Source organism: Podarcis pityusensis (assembly GCF_964106645.2).
Source record: "Podarcis pityusensis genome assembly, chromosome: 5".
NCBI classification, from domain to species: domain Eukaryota; kingdom Metazoa; phylum Chordata; class Lepidosauria; order Squamata; family Lacertidae; genus Podarcis; species Podarcis pityusensis.
The window spans coordinates 51604103-51619670 of NC_138032.1; the positions used below are offsets into that span (position 1 = coordinate 51604103).

A 15568-nucleotide genomic window follows, 5' to 3' on the forward strand; every position below is an offset into this window, starting at 1 on the left:
ATAAAACAGTCTCTTGCTGTCCATCGCATGCAGGACTCTCCCTCCACCCAAGCTAAGGATTGGGGAAGGGCTGGATTGGACTGCAAAGCTTTTAAGACAGCCAAGAGGGATATTCAGTCACAAAGCCAAAAACTGATTGAGAAGAAGAGAACCCCAGGGCTATTTTTAAAAAAACAAATTTTCTGTCCCCCTCAAAAATGTTTATGGGAATTTTGTGATTGTTTTCATCCAATGTTAGGCTCTTGTCACTTTTAGCTTTCCAGGCCAGTCATCATTATGTACCTGTAGAGCTATAGAATAGCTGTTCATGAGTATGTGAGGAAGCTATTCGTTGTGTTTAACAATTTAGTTGCAGAATATAGTGGTTCAATTATGAATATGCAAAAAAACAACCCATGAAAGACTGTTAAACTGTTCATTGTTTTCTCTCACACACACACATCTCAGCTAAGCATAAAGTGTTAGCAAGAGGTCCTTTGATCGGGATGTAATTATCTATGTATGCCTTGAAAATGGACTTTTAATATCCCAAGAAGCGTTGATTATTCACACAGGAGAAAGCCACTTAATTTAGAAAATCATCTTCCTCACAGAGTTTGATACAGACAATTGTTGTTTTATAGAAACAAAGATGTATAAAATGGGTCTGGTGAGAACAAAGAACTCATGATAGGTTTAGACAAGGTTTTGAGATATACAATATAACACCAGTCAAAAAATGCAAAAGTAGCTAATTCACACCTGAGCAAGGCAGAGCAAGGCAAGCTACAAATGCATGTATTTTAGGCTGCCATTCTACACACACTTAACTGGGAATAGCTCCCACTGAGTTCAGCAGTACATCTGAATGTCTAAATAATACATGGGATTCCACTGTTACATCAGAGAGGAGTTTTGATGCTTCAGGCAAGTACACTCTGGTTCAATTAATATACCAGTGCTATGACAAATGCTCTTCTTCATGTGGTTATCCGGTTTAATAGGTTAATCCACCTGATCTGCCAAATTATAGATTTGCCTATGGGAGTTCCCCAGGCACTTCCAGGCTGTCTCACTTTGCGTAGATTACTTCCTTTATGCCGTAAGAGTACATGCTCCCGAAGAACAACAAAGAAAGTGGGTGCAATGTGATTCATAGGCAGTAGCTAAATGGTGTTCTTGTAGAGCACATCCACTTTGAAAACAAAAACCACACTGTACAGTAGGAATAATAGTTGAGCTGTACAAATCAAGTGTACACACATATGCACACAAACATTTATGTACATGTGTAGTAGAGGCAGTTAGTGAAATGGGTGAACAAGCCTTAGAAAATATTTAAGCCCACATTTCCATCTCTGGGAAATTTGCATCACATTCTGGTCTACAAAGAGTGCTGACTCTATTAGAGAAAGACGGATTGGGAACCAAAGTTCTCATATATCACATCACAACAGGAAGTAACCAAGGAAATATAATGCAAGAGAAAACCCTAAGAGCCATGTTTTGTGCTCCTTTCCCTGTGATTTCAAATGCATATTTGCTGCAGTGCATAAACATTAGATTGATTATGTGCACTTAGAATACATTTTTACTCCTCCTAAGGAAGTTGAAACATCTTTTGCCTTTGCTAATTCGTTTAAACTCAAGCAAGCATTACATTTGCCTATACTGTAATAGTGAAATGGATTTCATATTTAGAAAACACCTAGCATTATGCAGGCTGCTAGTTTTCCTGAACTTGGCTCCTATGCCTTTATTTTACCTTTGTAGAAAGAAGAAATTTGATAGGTGATTTCTTTCCCCACCATAACATTTTCATGCCTGGAAAAAGCTAAATTTGTGCTTCTCATTAAGGCTGCAATCCCACAGACTTGCCTGGAAATAAGTCCTGCAGATTTGTGAGTAGACATGTACTGTACAGTGGTACCTCGGGTTATATACACTTCAGGTTACAGACGCTTCAGGTTACAGACTCCGCTAACCCAGAAATAGTACCTCAGGTTAAGAACTTTGCTTCAGGATGAGAACAGAAATCACGCGGTGGGGTGCAGCAGCAGCAAGAGGCCCCATTAGCTAAAGTGTTACCTCAGGTTAAGAACAGTTTCAGGTTAAGAACGGACCTCCAGAACAAATTAAGTTCTTAACCTGAGGTACCATTGTATAGGGTTATATTGTAACTTGTTAACACAGGAGCACCTGGGAGAAAAAGAAAAACACACCTGGTGACATTATGTGGATTTCAAGCGTCAGTCTCACCTTTGGTGTAGCCACTTTTGCAAAGTGTATAATTTTACAAACATTTCTTGGACATGGGTAGCACTGGGAGCAGAGTGGGGTCGAAAGTGTGTTCTCTTCTCCTCTCTATTTCCGGATCCTCCATAGAAAACCTCCTCTTCCCGCCCCATATTTAAGTCCTCTGGTGCAATTGCTCCTAACATCAATGTATTCACCGTTAACTATGGGTTACCAAACGTCCTCTTTTAATAATGAAGTGCAACAGCATTCAGTTTGTTGAGTAGTGTTTAAACAAACACTTTGGAAAGCTATCACATAAAATGCAAAGTTAAATGAACATCAAATTACTGTCCATTTCCACAGCTTTCAGTGCTAATGGAGATATTTTTGTGACCATTTCCAAATGCTTATTCCCACCCCCCCAAATAACACAAAAAGATTTGTTGTTTGAAAATGCAAGTGGCTGTTAACCATATATTATTTGTAAATACAACATGTTCCTGCATCATTCATTTCAGTGTCTCATTGAGGTCTAATTGGTATATATTTTGGTTGACATGTATTGTTCTCTTGTAAAGGTGTCAAATTCCTTAGCTATGTCAGTGACAAAAGCCCCCACTGCTTGTGATATATAAATTATGCTCTTTACCATATAATCAGCCCTATCTGTTAGAATGCTATTTGCAACAAAACATGTTCAAAATATGTACCAGGCAGATTGGTCTTTCTTCACTTTAATATTGTGTTATTCACAGCAAAGTTTTTGATTTGAACGTTAAAAGGGAACATGTTCCAAGATTTGATCAGCATTGTATCAATTAAGAGGCATTTGATTTGAAAAGCTGGTGAGGCTTATTAGTACAGTTCAGACTTCAAAATGTAGCTTTCACTATTAACATCTGAAAACATTGCCACTGTGGTTACAGAAGGAACAGTGTGATAACATCCTAGTATAGATTGATAATCTGGTATGTTGTAAGTATTCCTATGCAACTAAACTTTATTTCATTTACATTGTATTGTAAGGTATTTTTCGGGGAGGGTGGGCAATTTGTGGAGACATTTTGGTGGCTGGTGGTGTTTTCGTTTTTTTCAAAAGGTGTAGGTGCACGGGTATAGAAATGCCCAGCATGAAAAAATATAGTGGAGAGCCAAGTGAAGGGGTGACTGGGGAAACAAACACAGCTCAGATACCTGCACTCAAGCTCTGCCCACCAGTGCGGATGGGAAGCGGTGGAATAGCAATGAATATCAGGACTAGGGGAATGGGAAAATGTGGAAGCTACTTTGCTGAAGGCACACACAGAAGACTTAAATCTGAATGGGCTGTTTGCAGTATAAGGTTATTTTCTTCTCTACCACTGAAGTACAGCCCTTCTCTATCCAAAGCTACAAAAGCCAATGTCTGATATTTTCCTGCCTTATGATAGCTAGGCAGCCCTAAACCTGTAATCTTTCAATCTCTCTCTCTTAAAAAAATAAATAAAAAATATTCAGAAGTATTATCATTATTTTATTTATTTACACTCCACTTTTCCTCCAGAACCAGGACTCAAGGCAGCTTACAAAAATTAAAACAATCATAGAAGGCTAAAAAAAATACAGAAGATAATAGTTTAAAAGTAACTAAGCTATAATGGAATTAAAACAATGTAAAAACAACAACAACAACAACAACAACAACAACAACTAAATCTATTAAACTACAGATAGTAAAAGAACTAAAAGCAGCACCATTTAAAGCCCTTTCCTCAAAAGCAGTCAGTTCCCAAAGGCCTGCCGGAATAAAACTTCCTCCCAGTGGAAGGAAAACAAAGAGGGAGCCAATCGAGCCACACTAGGGAGTTCCAAAGTTTGGGAGCAGCCACTGGAGAGGCCCTCTCCAGTGCCCCCACCAAAGGGGCAGGTTCGTATGTTGAAAACCCCAAGCTTTCAGCCTCAAGAGGTAAAGTCCAGGATGGGATATTCCGTTGCTATTTCTGTGTACCTGAATAATCTCTTCCTATTAGTTCCGCTGCTTTGGTGGCCTATGCCATTTCCCCATATATGGCTTTACTGGAGTAGCACTATTCCACCAAGAAGGAATTTTAAGAGCTAGCTTCTAATGGAAGTAATGTTAATAATTATAATTTGTAATATAGCAGATGCCGCCTAATTTACCTCCCTCTTCTGATGGCAGGCTGTACAAATTATAGGCTGAGGAAGAAAATCAAAGTCTAAAGGTTACGAGATTAAGTCAAAGATTTAGAACTTAAATGCTCAGCAAGGTACTATACAACACCCTCACACACACTGCTACACCAACAATCAGTGTAATTAAATTAACACATTTCTTTAAAAAAAGAAAACCCACCTCCCACAAAATCAAATATTGTAGATACACACAAACCCTTCAGATATTACAGGACAGATTAAGGAGAGCTGAACTCAAAACGTTTCCTTCAGATTTTAGATAAAATAAATGGGGGGCTGCTCCATTAACTAAACAAATGCAAGCAAAGGAATACTCTAGTGAAAAAGGAGGTGAAAATAAATGTACCTCAGTTGCGATAGGAAATCTGAAAAACTACCCCAAGGTAATTTTGAAAAATGCACTGAAAGCAAATCTACATATTCTTAAATGTGCCTCAGAAACCCACTGGAACAACTCTTTCAGATGCCTGTTTCTTTGTACCATTGTTGCAGGGAACCTAAATTTCACTAACTGCCCCTTCTGTTGTTAGAACGCAGCATTTCCCAAGCACTGACTGGTAGCAGCTCTCCATGATTTCAGGCAGGAGCATTTGTCAGCCTTATCTGGAGATGCTGGAGATGCTGGAGATTGAACCAGAAACTCCCCTGCATTCAAAACAAGTGTTCTACCACACCAGCTGTATCAGGCACCATCTACACCTGAACTGTGCCAGCTGCTCATTAAAAGAACACCTGCTTAAGAATTGGTGCCTGGGTTTTATTTTTTCATCTTCCCTCCCTGTTCTTTTCTCCTTGTGTGTCACTTTTCTTTATACAGAGAAAGATTATAAATCTGCAGGCAGGGATTGTTTTGTTCTAACTGATTGTATGTTAGCCACTCTAGGTGACTTTTTGGCTGAAGAGTGGGGTACAAATGCTCTAAATAAACTACAGCCCTCCCTTTACATATTTGTGGTGGGCCACTGAACTGGCCTGAATCACCACTTCTGTCAACCTGTGAAGGATGCATCCTGTCACTCACTCAGTCCTCTGCCTTATGATCCTTTCAGTCTCTTTTGTAGGCAGCAGTAAGGCAAACTGTCTACTCCTTTTTTGGCTCAGTCTGCAGTCTACCTACAGCTGTGACTGATGTCACTTCCAGATGCAAAGGTCAAACCAGGCAAACTCCATGGTGGCACCGAGCCAGGAGATGTGCAGCTCATGGCTTGAGTCATCACCCACATCTGGACAGGCTATCATACTATGGGAAGCTGACAGATGCATGGCAATACCAGGATAGGAAACTAGTTGAAAGTCTTACTATGTTTTAGTTCAAAGAGTTTTTAAACTATGCATCTTAGCATCTGAATGACCTTCCACACAGTCTCAAGATCTCTGTGCCAGCTCAAATATATAAGATATAGGGTGTGAAGTCAACAGCTAGAGCAGTAACTGATGCTGCAGCAGCTGTGATCCAGGTGTGCTCTAGGCAGAAATACTGGTGTAGATTTTTAAAGGGTCAGTTTCAAAACCATAATCATCTGTCTAACAACTTGATATTTTAAAATGTAAATAATGTTATTTCATACCAAGTGGTTAAACAAACAACATGATAGGATTATTCACATATAATCTCAGGTATTTCTGTATATTTTTAATTGTTTGCTGCAGTTAAGGGGATCTTTTCTTCCTTGATCGGTTCTTGAAACTTTACAGCCTTCCGTTTCTTATCAAGATAAATGCCATAGCTCACTTCCGGGTGATTGCAGACAGAACAGCTTCTGCTCACATTACCAAAGGTCTTTCCGATGCCAGAACGTTCATCTACAAGACAAAAAGGCCTATTTCAATGCCTAAAGCCATGTGACAAGTACAGTCAAGGGGTCTAAATGTTCATTGCAGTTTATGGAGAGGTTCAAATTGGTGGGCTCCCATCCGTAGGGTGAGTACTTGCAGGGAGATAATGTGGGAGGCAGCAGGGCCCATAACCGTGGGTGCACAATTTTGAGGGGGCACAACCCATGTGCACACACACAGGAATCATGAGGCAATAAACATTTTATACTTTGAACTGAACTGTGTAGGAAAGGAGTTTTCTTAACCAGGAACTCTGGAAAAGGCTGGAAAGCAGGAAGACACCGATGTTCTGCTAGATGGCTTTGCTGGAGCTGTGCATACTCTGCTGATCATAGTGGTCAAAGTGTGGTGTAGTATCAGCGACAGATGGTGGGCCCAGTATAACAGGATATGGGCCAACTGACTTCTACAAGACTAAAACAGTCTTCCTTGGAGGCAAAGGGGCTCTTGTGTGCCCTGCTTCAGAACACCTATTCAATCAACTCAATGAAGATATAGTAGAAAGCATGATAACCTTTGACTGAGTTATTTTAACTCACATGCCCAAGCAAGGCACATAAAGAACCTTTTTCTCTGAGGACCAAAACAAATCGAGCAATACCCCTCTCATCACTAAGCACCAGCTTTTTTTTGGTGCTGACTCTCTTCTTCTCCAGTCCAAAAGTTGAGACAGGTGAACATGGCCTTGTGAACAGGCCCATAGTAAGTGGCTAGTTTCAAATAATACAATCCTAAAGCCTTACGTGGAATATGCCCAGTATACTTAGGCATCATCCCTTCCGGCCTGTAGAATCTCTGGTATGGGCGTGATTCTTTGAGTTTGGCTGCAGGGATCTCTTTCCTACAAAATAAATAAAATAAATGATGTTTCGGTGCTTGCCATTCTCCAACTTTCTTGACTGTATCAACATATTATGTGCAGCTTTGCATATGACTGAAACAGTGCATGTGATAGTCTTATCAAATGCTTCTGGGAAGGCAGAATGTCTCTGGTTTTCATATGGCTAAGACAAGTCCAGACCCTCCAAGTGTTCCTATTTTCCAGGGGCATCCCTGATTTAGAGAAGCCATCCTGGTTTCTGATTTGATCCTGGAATGTCCCACTTTTGGCCATATAAGAACTGCTGCTGCTGCTGCTGCTGCGGCTGCTGCTGCTGCTACCCAGGAGGACTCCCCTGCTGAGCGCCTGGGGGCCCCAGTCCTGCCACTCACCATATGGCCTAGGGTGGGGCCTGACGGGCTCCATAAAGTACTGCTGCCGCTGCTGCTGGGCAGAGAGGGCTCCATTTTGGGGTTTTGTTTGTTTGTTTTAAATTGCTGTTATTTTTTACCTATGTCATTTTAAACTGTGATATTAATGCTGTATTCATAGTTTTAGATTTTGATTTATGTGGAAACTGTTTTCCATTTGGTTGTGTATTTTTTTTTATGTGTTTTATTTATTGTTTATGACTTTTGTAATTATGTAAATCTTGTCATGTTGTAAGCCACCTTGAGCATTGTTTTTAAGGCGGCATACAAATAAAATGATGACGACGACGACGACTTTTCCTTAGGATGTCCCTATTTTCACTGGAGAAATGTTGGAAGGTACGGAGTTACCCAACCCCCACCAATCTGAAGGCAATCCTGTATAGGTAAGTTTTTTTTTTAATGTTTAATGTTTTATTATGTTTTTATATATGTTGGAAGCTGCCCAGAGTGGCTGGGACAACCCAATAAGATGTATGGGGTATAAATAGTAAAATTATCATTATGGAATGGCACGTCACTATTTTCATCAGAGAAATATTGGATGGTATGCAAGTCCGCAATTCATTGGCTGGATTTGGTAGCCAATGGAGTTTGGATTTCTTGCTTCCTGCTCCATAGAGGCAGAGTAAATGCATTCCATTTGGATTTTCTGCCTGACATTGATGTTTTATAGGGGAACAACAGCAGCAAGCAGTGTGTGTCTGGATCTAAAACAAACTTCTTCCCTCCAATCCTTGGTACCAATGAAGCATCATGACATAAGGGTCAGCCTGGCACCATTTTGACATGGGAAGCTTTTGCCACCTTACATTCACAATGTTTGTTTGTTTGTTTGTTTTAATACACCTATGGTGGGTTATACTGGAACAAGGATGAGGAACCTGTGGTCTTCCAGATACTGTTGGACTACAGTTCCCATCATCCCTGACCATTGGCCATGCTGGCTAAGGGTGATGGGAGTTGGAGTCCAACCATACTTGAAGTGTCCCCAATCCTGACATTTGAAATTTATATCCAAGATTTTCTATGTTTTCACCCATCATCATTTATTTCCATACTAGTTAAGCCATGTTCAAGGTGACTCATGACTCACATCAAAAGTTATTCATAATTACAAAAATATAACCACAAATATAACCAACAAAAACCCCTAAACTATTTCCACCCTGATAGTTTCTCATCATCCTGAGAGACAGGTCTTGTAGGATTCACAGCGACAAAGATCTTGTCTTATCATGCTAACAGCTGCTCATGCAAAATGATCAAGGTGTTTAATAATAATATAAAATCACAGGAGGAAAAGATATAAAAATAACACAATAGATGAGAATAGATGAATGAGTAACATTATGTAACATTATATCCACATGATTTCTCGGCTGCAGCCCAGCCCAGTGAAAGATCTTTATGCCAACATACATGGATTCCTTGGTAGCAGGATCCTGTTTGGCTCTGTCCAAGGAGTTCTGAAAATCTCGATAGCAATTTTCTGCCATCACATGGTAGCGAGCTCCGTGACCAAACTCTGTAACCTTAGACCTGGGCACAAAGCCAGTCCAGCCTGGAATAGGTGGCTCAAGTAGACTCCTTTTTGTTTCCACAGGCCCTGCAAAGTGATGAAATGGGCAAAACACAACACAAAGGAATACAGATAAATAAAGAAACACAAGCTCACACAACTCTGTATGCAATTATGTAGAGCTTACCAAAGACCAAATACAAAGTGATGAAATGGGGCATTAATTGAAAGCTTACGGAGGCTAAAAATAACCCTACATAGAGTGAGGAGAATGACACAAATGAGGTCCATTGCATTAGCAATGTTCTTTAACTTGCACCAAGTCTTTTTCACCTGAATCTGGTTGGTAGATCTTGGGGTTCTACGAAAACATGAAGTAGATCTGACAAGCCTGAAATCTGTGAAACCTTGTATTACTCCACCATTGCATACTCAGCCAACCATTGCAAAGAATTTACTACAGGAAGAAAGACAGGTGCTCTTTAAAACATTCCAGTTTCAAGAGAAAGGGTCTAAGTGGGAAAGAGCTGTATACAATTCCCATCAGTGAGAAAGAGAAATAACAGTTCTATATAATTCATGGGCTGGATCAAGAATCCGAATATCCTGAGAGAAGACCACTGAAGAAGTCCTAAGGAAGGTTCAAAGCTAGAGGTTGCAAGCACTGTTAGTTCTCCATTTACAGTATGTAGAGGCACCCAGTGCTGGCTGCACTCCAGCAAGAGTAGAGCCTAAAGCAAATTCCACTGTGCTAGGTAGTAAGTAAAACCATGGGTATCAGTCTGTGTTATGGCAAATTTGCTAGATAATCATATATACTAATAGCAATCTAAATTATTCAAGCACAGCCAAAATACCATGACCCATGTACAACAGGAAGGTATCAGGAGGCTTTGAAGGACCAAATTTTGCAAAAGTACAAACATAATTTGGGGGGGACTCCAAACAGCCCAATGAAGACTCAGTGGCCATGGATAGCTGACCAACTGTTGTGGTTGATGTGGGGAGACAGAAAAGCAGATAAGAAGGTGAATGGAATGGAACATCCTGAATGGGAGTAAATCACACTGCAATATTTTTTTGCAAGTCTTATGGTACTTGCATATTAGGTTTCTACAAGTCTGAAGCCTCCCTTTCGGAAGAAATAACTCAAAATGCACGTTGCTTCCTTTCTATTTCTCCAGCTGAGCTTTAGAGGTCATGGAGCAGGTCCATGTAGCTGTAGATAAAAAACTCAGGACAGAAAGCAATTTCTGTTGCTCTTCATCTGTAATAACAAAGCTATTAGAGCCCTTTGTCATGGTTTAGTGCTGCTAGTTGCAAAGATAGAGTTTCTCTCAAAAGACCTGGAGAAAGTGACTGGTACTTTTCTCAAAGAGGGAACCGTCATTACCCCCTTAACCACCACAATTCATCAAAACAGACTTAAGATCTCCTCTGCCTTCCCATGTTCAGGCCACATGTGGATCACTGCCGGGAGCTCCCTCTATGGCAAAGCAAAAATGCTTTTGATACTAGAATTTGTCATCTGTGCACGACAGCAGAGGAACAAAGGTCAGTGTTTTGCTTTAAAAGAAAATGAAAAACTGCCTAAAAGTTTCCACATTCTGTTAAAAAGAAAAGAAGAGAAAACATTCACAGACAGCTTTTTGTGTGTGCAATGACTCACATCCAACAGAACTTTTACTCCACTGCTCAATCAGCTTACCAAGTTACAGGAATGAAGATGGAAATCTGTCCTATGGCAGAAAGCTGAAAGCTCAGACTTATCTCTGTTACACCACACCGGAGGGAGTTAGGAAACAGAGTCAAGAAGGAAAGTTTGTTTCAAGACCTGGATGTGGGCTAGTCAGGCCCAGGAACAAAACAGTACAGTGGTATAGCCACAAGTGGAACATGCCCTGATCTAAGGTCAGGTTACATCAGTGGCACAACCGCCAGTTTGCGGGTTTCTTTTAAGAGACAGAGATGGAATCGCTAAAGCATTAAAGGTGGTGCTCATGCTTCAGGTTAGGGTTAAAGATGATGCCCTGGGTCTGTTGTTATTAATTAATTAATTTCAGTCATGAAGCATTTCTTATGAAGAATTGTGAAGCAATTTCACAAGACCTGTGTATGTGTGTATTTGTGGGGTTTTTTAAAGTTAAATATATAAATACAATTTCAAATCCAATACAGATGCAGACTAGGATAAAAAAGTTCTTGACTTAGAAGGCTTGTTAAAGGTGAAAGTTTTCAACAGACAAGAAGATGGAAGAGATGGCACCTGTCTCATATGTAGCCAGTGAGACTTCCAGAAGGTAGGTGTGGAACAGACCAACTTTGTATGGCATAGGCCTCCTGGCAAGACAATGCCTGCAGGATGCCCTCTCCTGCAGAGAACACAGATCAGCTGGGAATATGAAGGGGGAGAAGGTATTTTAGGAATCCTGGTCCCAAACTGCACAGCGCCTTGTACAGCACCTTGAACAGAGCCTGTTCGTGTAAATGTTGAAGCAGGCAAACATGGTGGATAGATATGCTTATCAGGGTGGGTGGAAGGTTTCATTTGGAACTAAATTTCATCTGTAGATCTGCAATGTGTACATAACATGCCAAGCCAAGCCAAGCTTCTTTTTCTTCCTCCCCCCCCCCCCTGTTCAGTTGCATGCCCTAAGCTAGCTCACTGCTAACATGACATCTGCTCCCTTTGTAACCCTGTATCTCCTCAGAGGGCAAGCATCATGAAAAAAGGAGGCTTCCTCTTGAATGGGAACCATACACTTTAACTCAGTCTAGCAAGCCAGTCACCAAGCTTGCAGCAACCACCCCCCACCCCTCTGAGTCTCGCCTTAAATATTCAAGCTTGCCACATATGACGGTGACTCTAAGGGTGCTACGTGCAATGAGTTTTCTAGAGTGGTAGCTTGTCTCTGACCCACCTCCTCTCCACACCATATGCTTACAGCACATTCAAAGTGCATGGCTCCCCTTCAAAGAATCCTAGGAACTGTAGTTTGTTAAGGGCACTGGGAATTGTAGCTGTAACGGGTCAACTACAGTTTTGAGGATTCTTTGGGGAAAAGAATGTTCTTTAAAGGTATGGGGTGGATGTGAAAACAACATGGACTCTGCTACTCTGCAGAAACTTGGGGTCAAGAGCTGCATCTCCAGTAACTGTATCATAGTGGAACAGGCCTCCTGGCAAGACAATACCTGCAGGATGCCCTCTCCTGCAGAGAACACGGATCAGCTGGGGATATGAAGGGAGAGAAGGTATTTTAGGAATCCTAAGCCCAAACTAATTAGAAATGAGGTATACTATACCCAGCACATTTGGATGGTGTTTGCTATTATAGTCATCAAGTACGTTTATTATTTCTTCATTCGAGCAAAGAGGTGGCAGCTGGGGTGCTGTAGCCGCTGTGAGCCTCAGTTCTTCCATTTGGTCACATTTTCTCTGAGTAGCCTCACGAAACGCATTCACACACCACACAGAATCGTTTCCGAAGCTAGTTCCAATTCGGTAGAATCTATAAGGGATGTAGCCTGGAAAGGGCAACAGAAGTTCACAAGCATCATGAAGAAGCCATCAGCGGACTAGTCTAGGCTTTCCTTTAACAAAACTTCTTGTGTGTGTCTGCAGCCCCAGGACTATCATAAGGATAATCCCACTGTTTACTCATTATTTGTGTATACAGGCTTCGTACAGTCCATGGTGGGAGCCAACTTAACATTCTGTTGCATTCATAGTAAATGCGTCAAAAGGATGATCTGGCGGGTCATATACGTGGGCTTTCAGCTCCAGCCCTTTTCAGAGTGATCATCCTTACCTGCCCATCGCCAGCTTGTCACTGTGACATTTGTTGCCATTTGATTAATTTGCACAACATGAAATTTGGGTGTTTCCAGACACAAAGTTTTGCAGCTGCCGTGCATACTGATTTAGTGTCTGATGCCTGCAAACCTGGGTGCTTTTGATTCCCAGGCTTTTAGTCAGAGGGTAGGGATGAGTGTTGGAATTCTTCACAAGAAAGTGAACATCAGCTTTCCGTCACCTTCCTAGCATTTCAAAGCCTACTGTCACATTACCAACCACTGAGATTTATACCCAAGCAACTAGAAATTTAGCAGGTGTCTGAGTCTCAACATTTAGTTTGCCATAACAGCCAGTGTCATTTGTAGACAATAAAGTATGTTAGAATAGAGCATGTGTTAGCAAGATTTTGCAGGTGTGCCCACTGTAGCTGCCTATTTTATTTAGTTATGCTTTCTGTTTTTTTTTTTATTTAAGGTATTGTATAATGTCAGTCATACAAGGTAACTCAGCAGAATTCATAGTAAGAATTTTCAATAAAATAGTTATGGAATCAAAGTACTACCACCACCCTCCAAGTTGTACCCTGAGAATTCAGAGAATTCATAACAACATTCTAGTTCTCATTATCACTCAGAGGCATTTCTGCAGCAACATACTTCTCTCTCTCTCTCTCTCTCTCTCTCTCTCTCACACACACACACACACACACACACTCTGCAGGTAACACACTCTAAAAAATACTGAGTGCAGAAGAGAGCCTAATTTGCCAGTATAAAATTGCTATCCAGATCTTCAGAAAGAGAGCTAGGTATGCGCTTGTGTTTTGGTGTCTCAGTACAGTGTAAGGAGCGGAGCGTGAAATCTGTGGTGCGGTTAGGTAGTTGTAGACTCTAGACTTAGCAGCCTTATGAAGGGACCGATTTAGATAGTATTGTGTACTGTACAGTATTACTCTTCACCAATAATGCTGTTGTTCTGCATTCGAGGCTCATCCTATCACTCTGCTAGTGATGTAAGTCAGTGCTCAGGGATGATGGGAGTTGTAGCCCAGCAACTTGTAGACGTGAGGCGCATAAGCTTCCCACCCCTTGGGAGAGAGCCTGAGATTGAAAGGTGTTTTCCCTCATTCATCAGGCAAAACTAGGGTGCTGGGTCAATCCTCACAGCAGGCATAGGCAACATTTGGCCCTACAGATGTTTTGGCCTACAACTCCCATGATCCCTAGCTAACAGGACCAGTGGTCAGGGATGATGGGAATTGCAGTCCAAAACATCTGGAGGGCCGAAGGTTGCCTGTGCCTGCCTCACAGCATACAATAGCAAATAGATAGCTTTAACAGGCTACTAAAATCATAATCCTGTTTATTACTGCCATATTGAGTACAAAGTGCATCAAAACAAAGTGGGAGCCGATGTGAAAAGCTATGATTATTTGGCTGCCCCTTTTAGCATGTTATTTTGCTCTCTGCCAAGTTATCAGCTGAGAAATGGGAACAAAGCTCAGGCCAAGACTCTGTTTTTTTACCTGTATATCCTGGTATCAAAGGGTTGCACTCATCTACTTGTCGCTGAAATGGTTCCATGCTTTTTCAAACTCTGATGAAAGAAAGTTAAGACTTTCAACTGAATCTAAGAATTATCGCAATCAAAACATATTGGTGTTTCAGGTTGTCAGAACCTTTAAGTCAGAGGTTGCAGAAGTACAGTTCCCAGACCTACCCATCAGCCATGCTGCCTGGGGCTGGTGGAAACTATAACTTGGCAGCAGCTAGAGGACCACAAGGGAGCCACCCCTGCTATGAGCAGTCATCCATTTCTCTGTGTTAAAACATTAGGAAAGAACCATCACCTCTCTGCATGCGAACAAACTATGGCCAGCAAGTCATCCAAGCAGACTCAAAACTCTTTAGACTTCATTTCCTGTGCAACTCTAGTTATCCTGCACTTGCCCAATCAGTAAGAATACGGAGTTCAATGGGGCTTGTTGGGATTGCTGCATTGCTTGGTCAGGAAAGCCTGAAAAATTCATGGAGGAACAAAACCCCTCCAAATGAGAACAAGGGCCTATTATTCTGTTCCAAACAGCAGCCAGCCTCTGGGAAGCTCACAAGCTGCGAGTTAGACCCAAGCTTGCCTTCTGGTTTCTCCCCAGTATTTGGTGCTCAGGGATACAGTGCCTCTGAACATGAAGGTTTCATTTGGGGATTTGATAGGCTGTTCCTATGCTGTGGATAGCGATAGCAATGAAATTGTGTAATCCTTTAAAAAGCTATTTATGTTCCTGGCTGCCACAGGCACACATCCTGCGGAAAGGATCCAGCAGCCCTGCGTTACCTTACTAGCGCCATTGGCTTCTGCTGCTGCAATGTTTCATGTCCTCAGAGCACAAAGGAGATAGGAAGGGGGGGGGAGGTGAGAATAACAGTATTGAGATTGGCAATAACAAATGCAGACGCGTGAGGGCTAAAGACAAAGGGTGTAGTGAGAGAGGCAGCAAACAATGGTCAGCTACTGACAAGAAAGAGAAGAAAATGCAGCAGCCCTGGAAAGGCTGACCTGTACAGGAGAGATCCCCCAAACGAACAATTCGCTCAGGAAGCCGGGACTGGGCCTTTTACCATGACAAGCTCTGCGAGCAATACCATCCCCCAAGCTGGCTGCTTCCTTGCGACCCTTTACAAGAGAGCTCAAGCTACAGTGCCCCGTCCCTCCCATGGCATTGTGACCTCATCCACACGACCTTTACAACA

The 15568-nt window shown here is 41.6% G+C and overlaps 1 protein-coding gene across 1 annotated transcript; it reads right to left on the reverse strand.

Annotated features, from left to right (window-relative positions):
- Positions 1 to 6023: 6023 nt before the first annotated feature.
- SPMIP5 (sperm microtubule inner protein 5) lies at positions 6024 to 15526 on the reverse strand. Its single transcript, XM_081005333.1, has 6 exons — positions 15375 to 15526; positions 14344 to 14414; positions 12326 to 12547; positions 8920 to 9106; positions 6990 to 7087; positions 6024 to 6213 (listed from the first exon to the last, which is right to left on the reverse strand). Exons 2-6 carry the CDS (start codon positions 14399 to 14401, stop codon positions 6044 to 6046), a joined length of 735 nt encoding a protein of 244 aa, XP_080861459.1. The 5' UTR covers positions 14402 to 14414; positions 15375 to 15526; the 3' UTR covers positions 6024 to 6043.
- Positions 15527 to 15568: the final 42 nt, after the last annotated feature.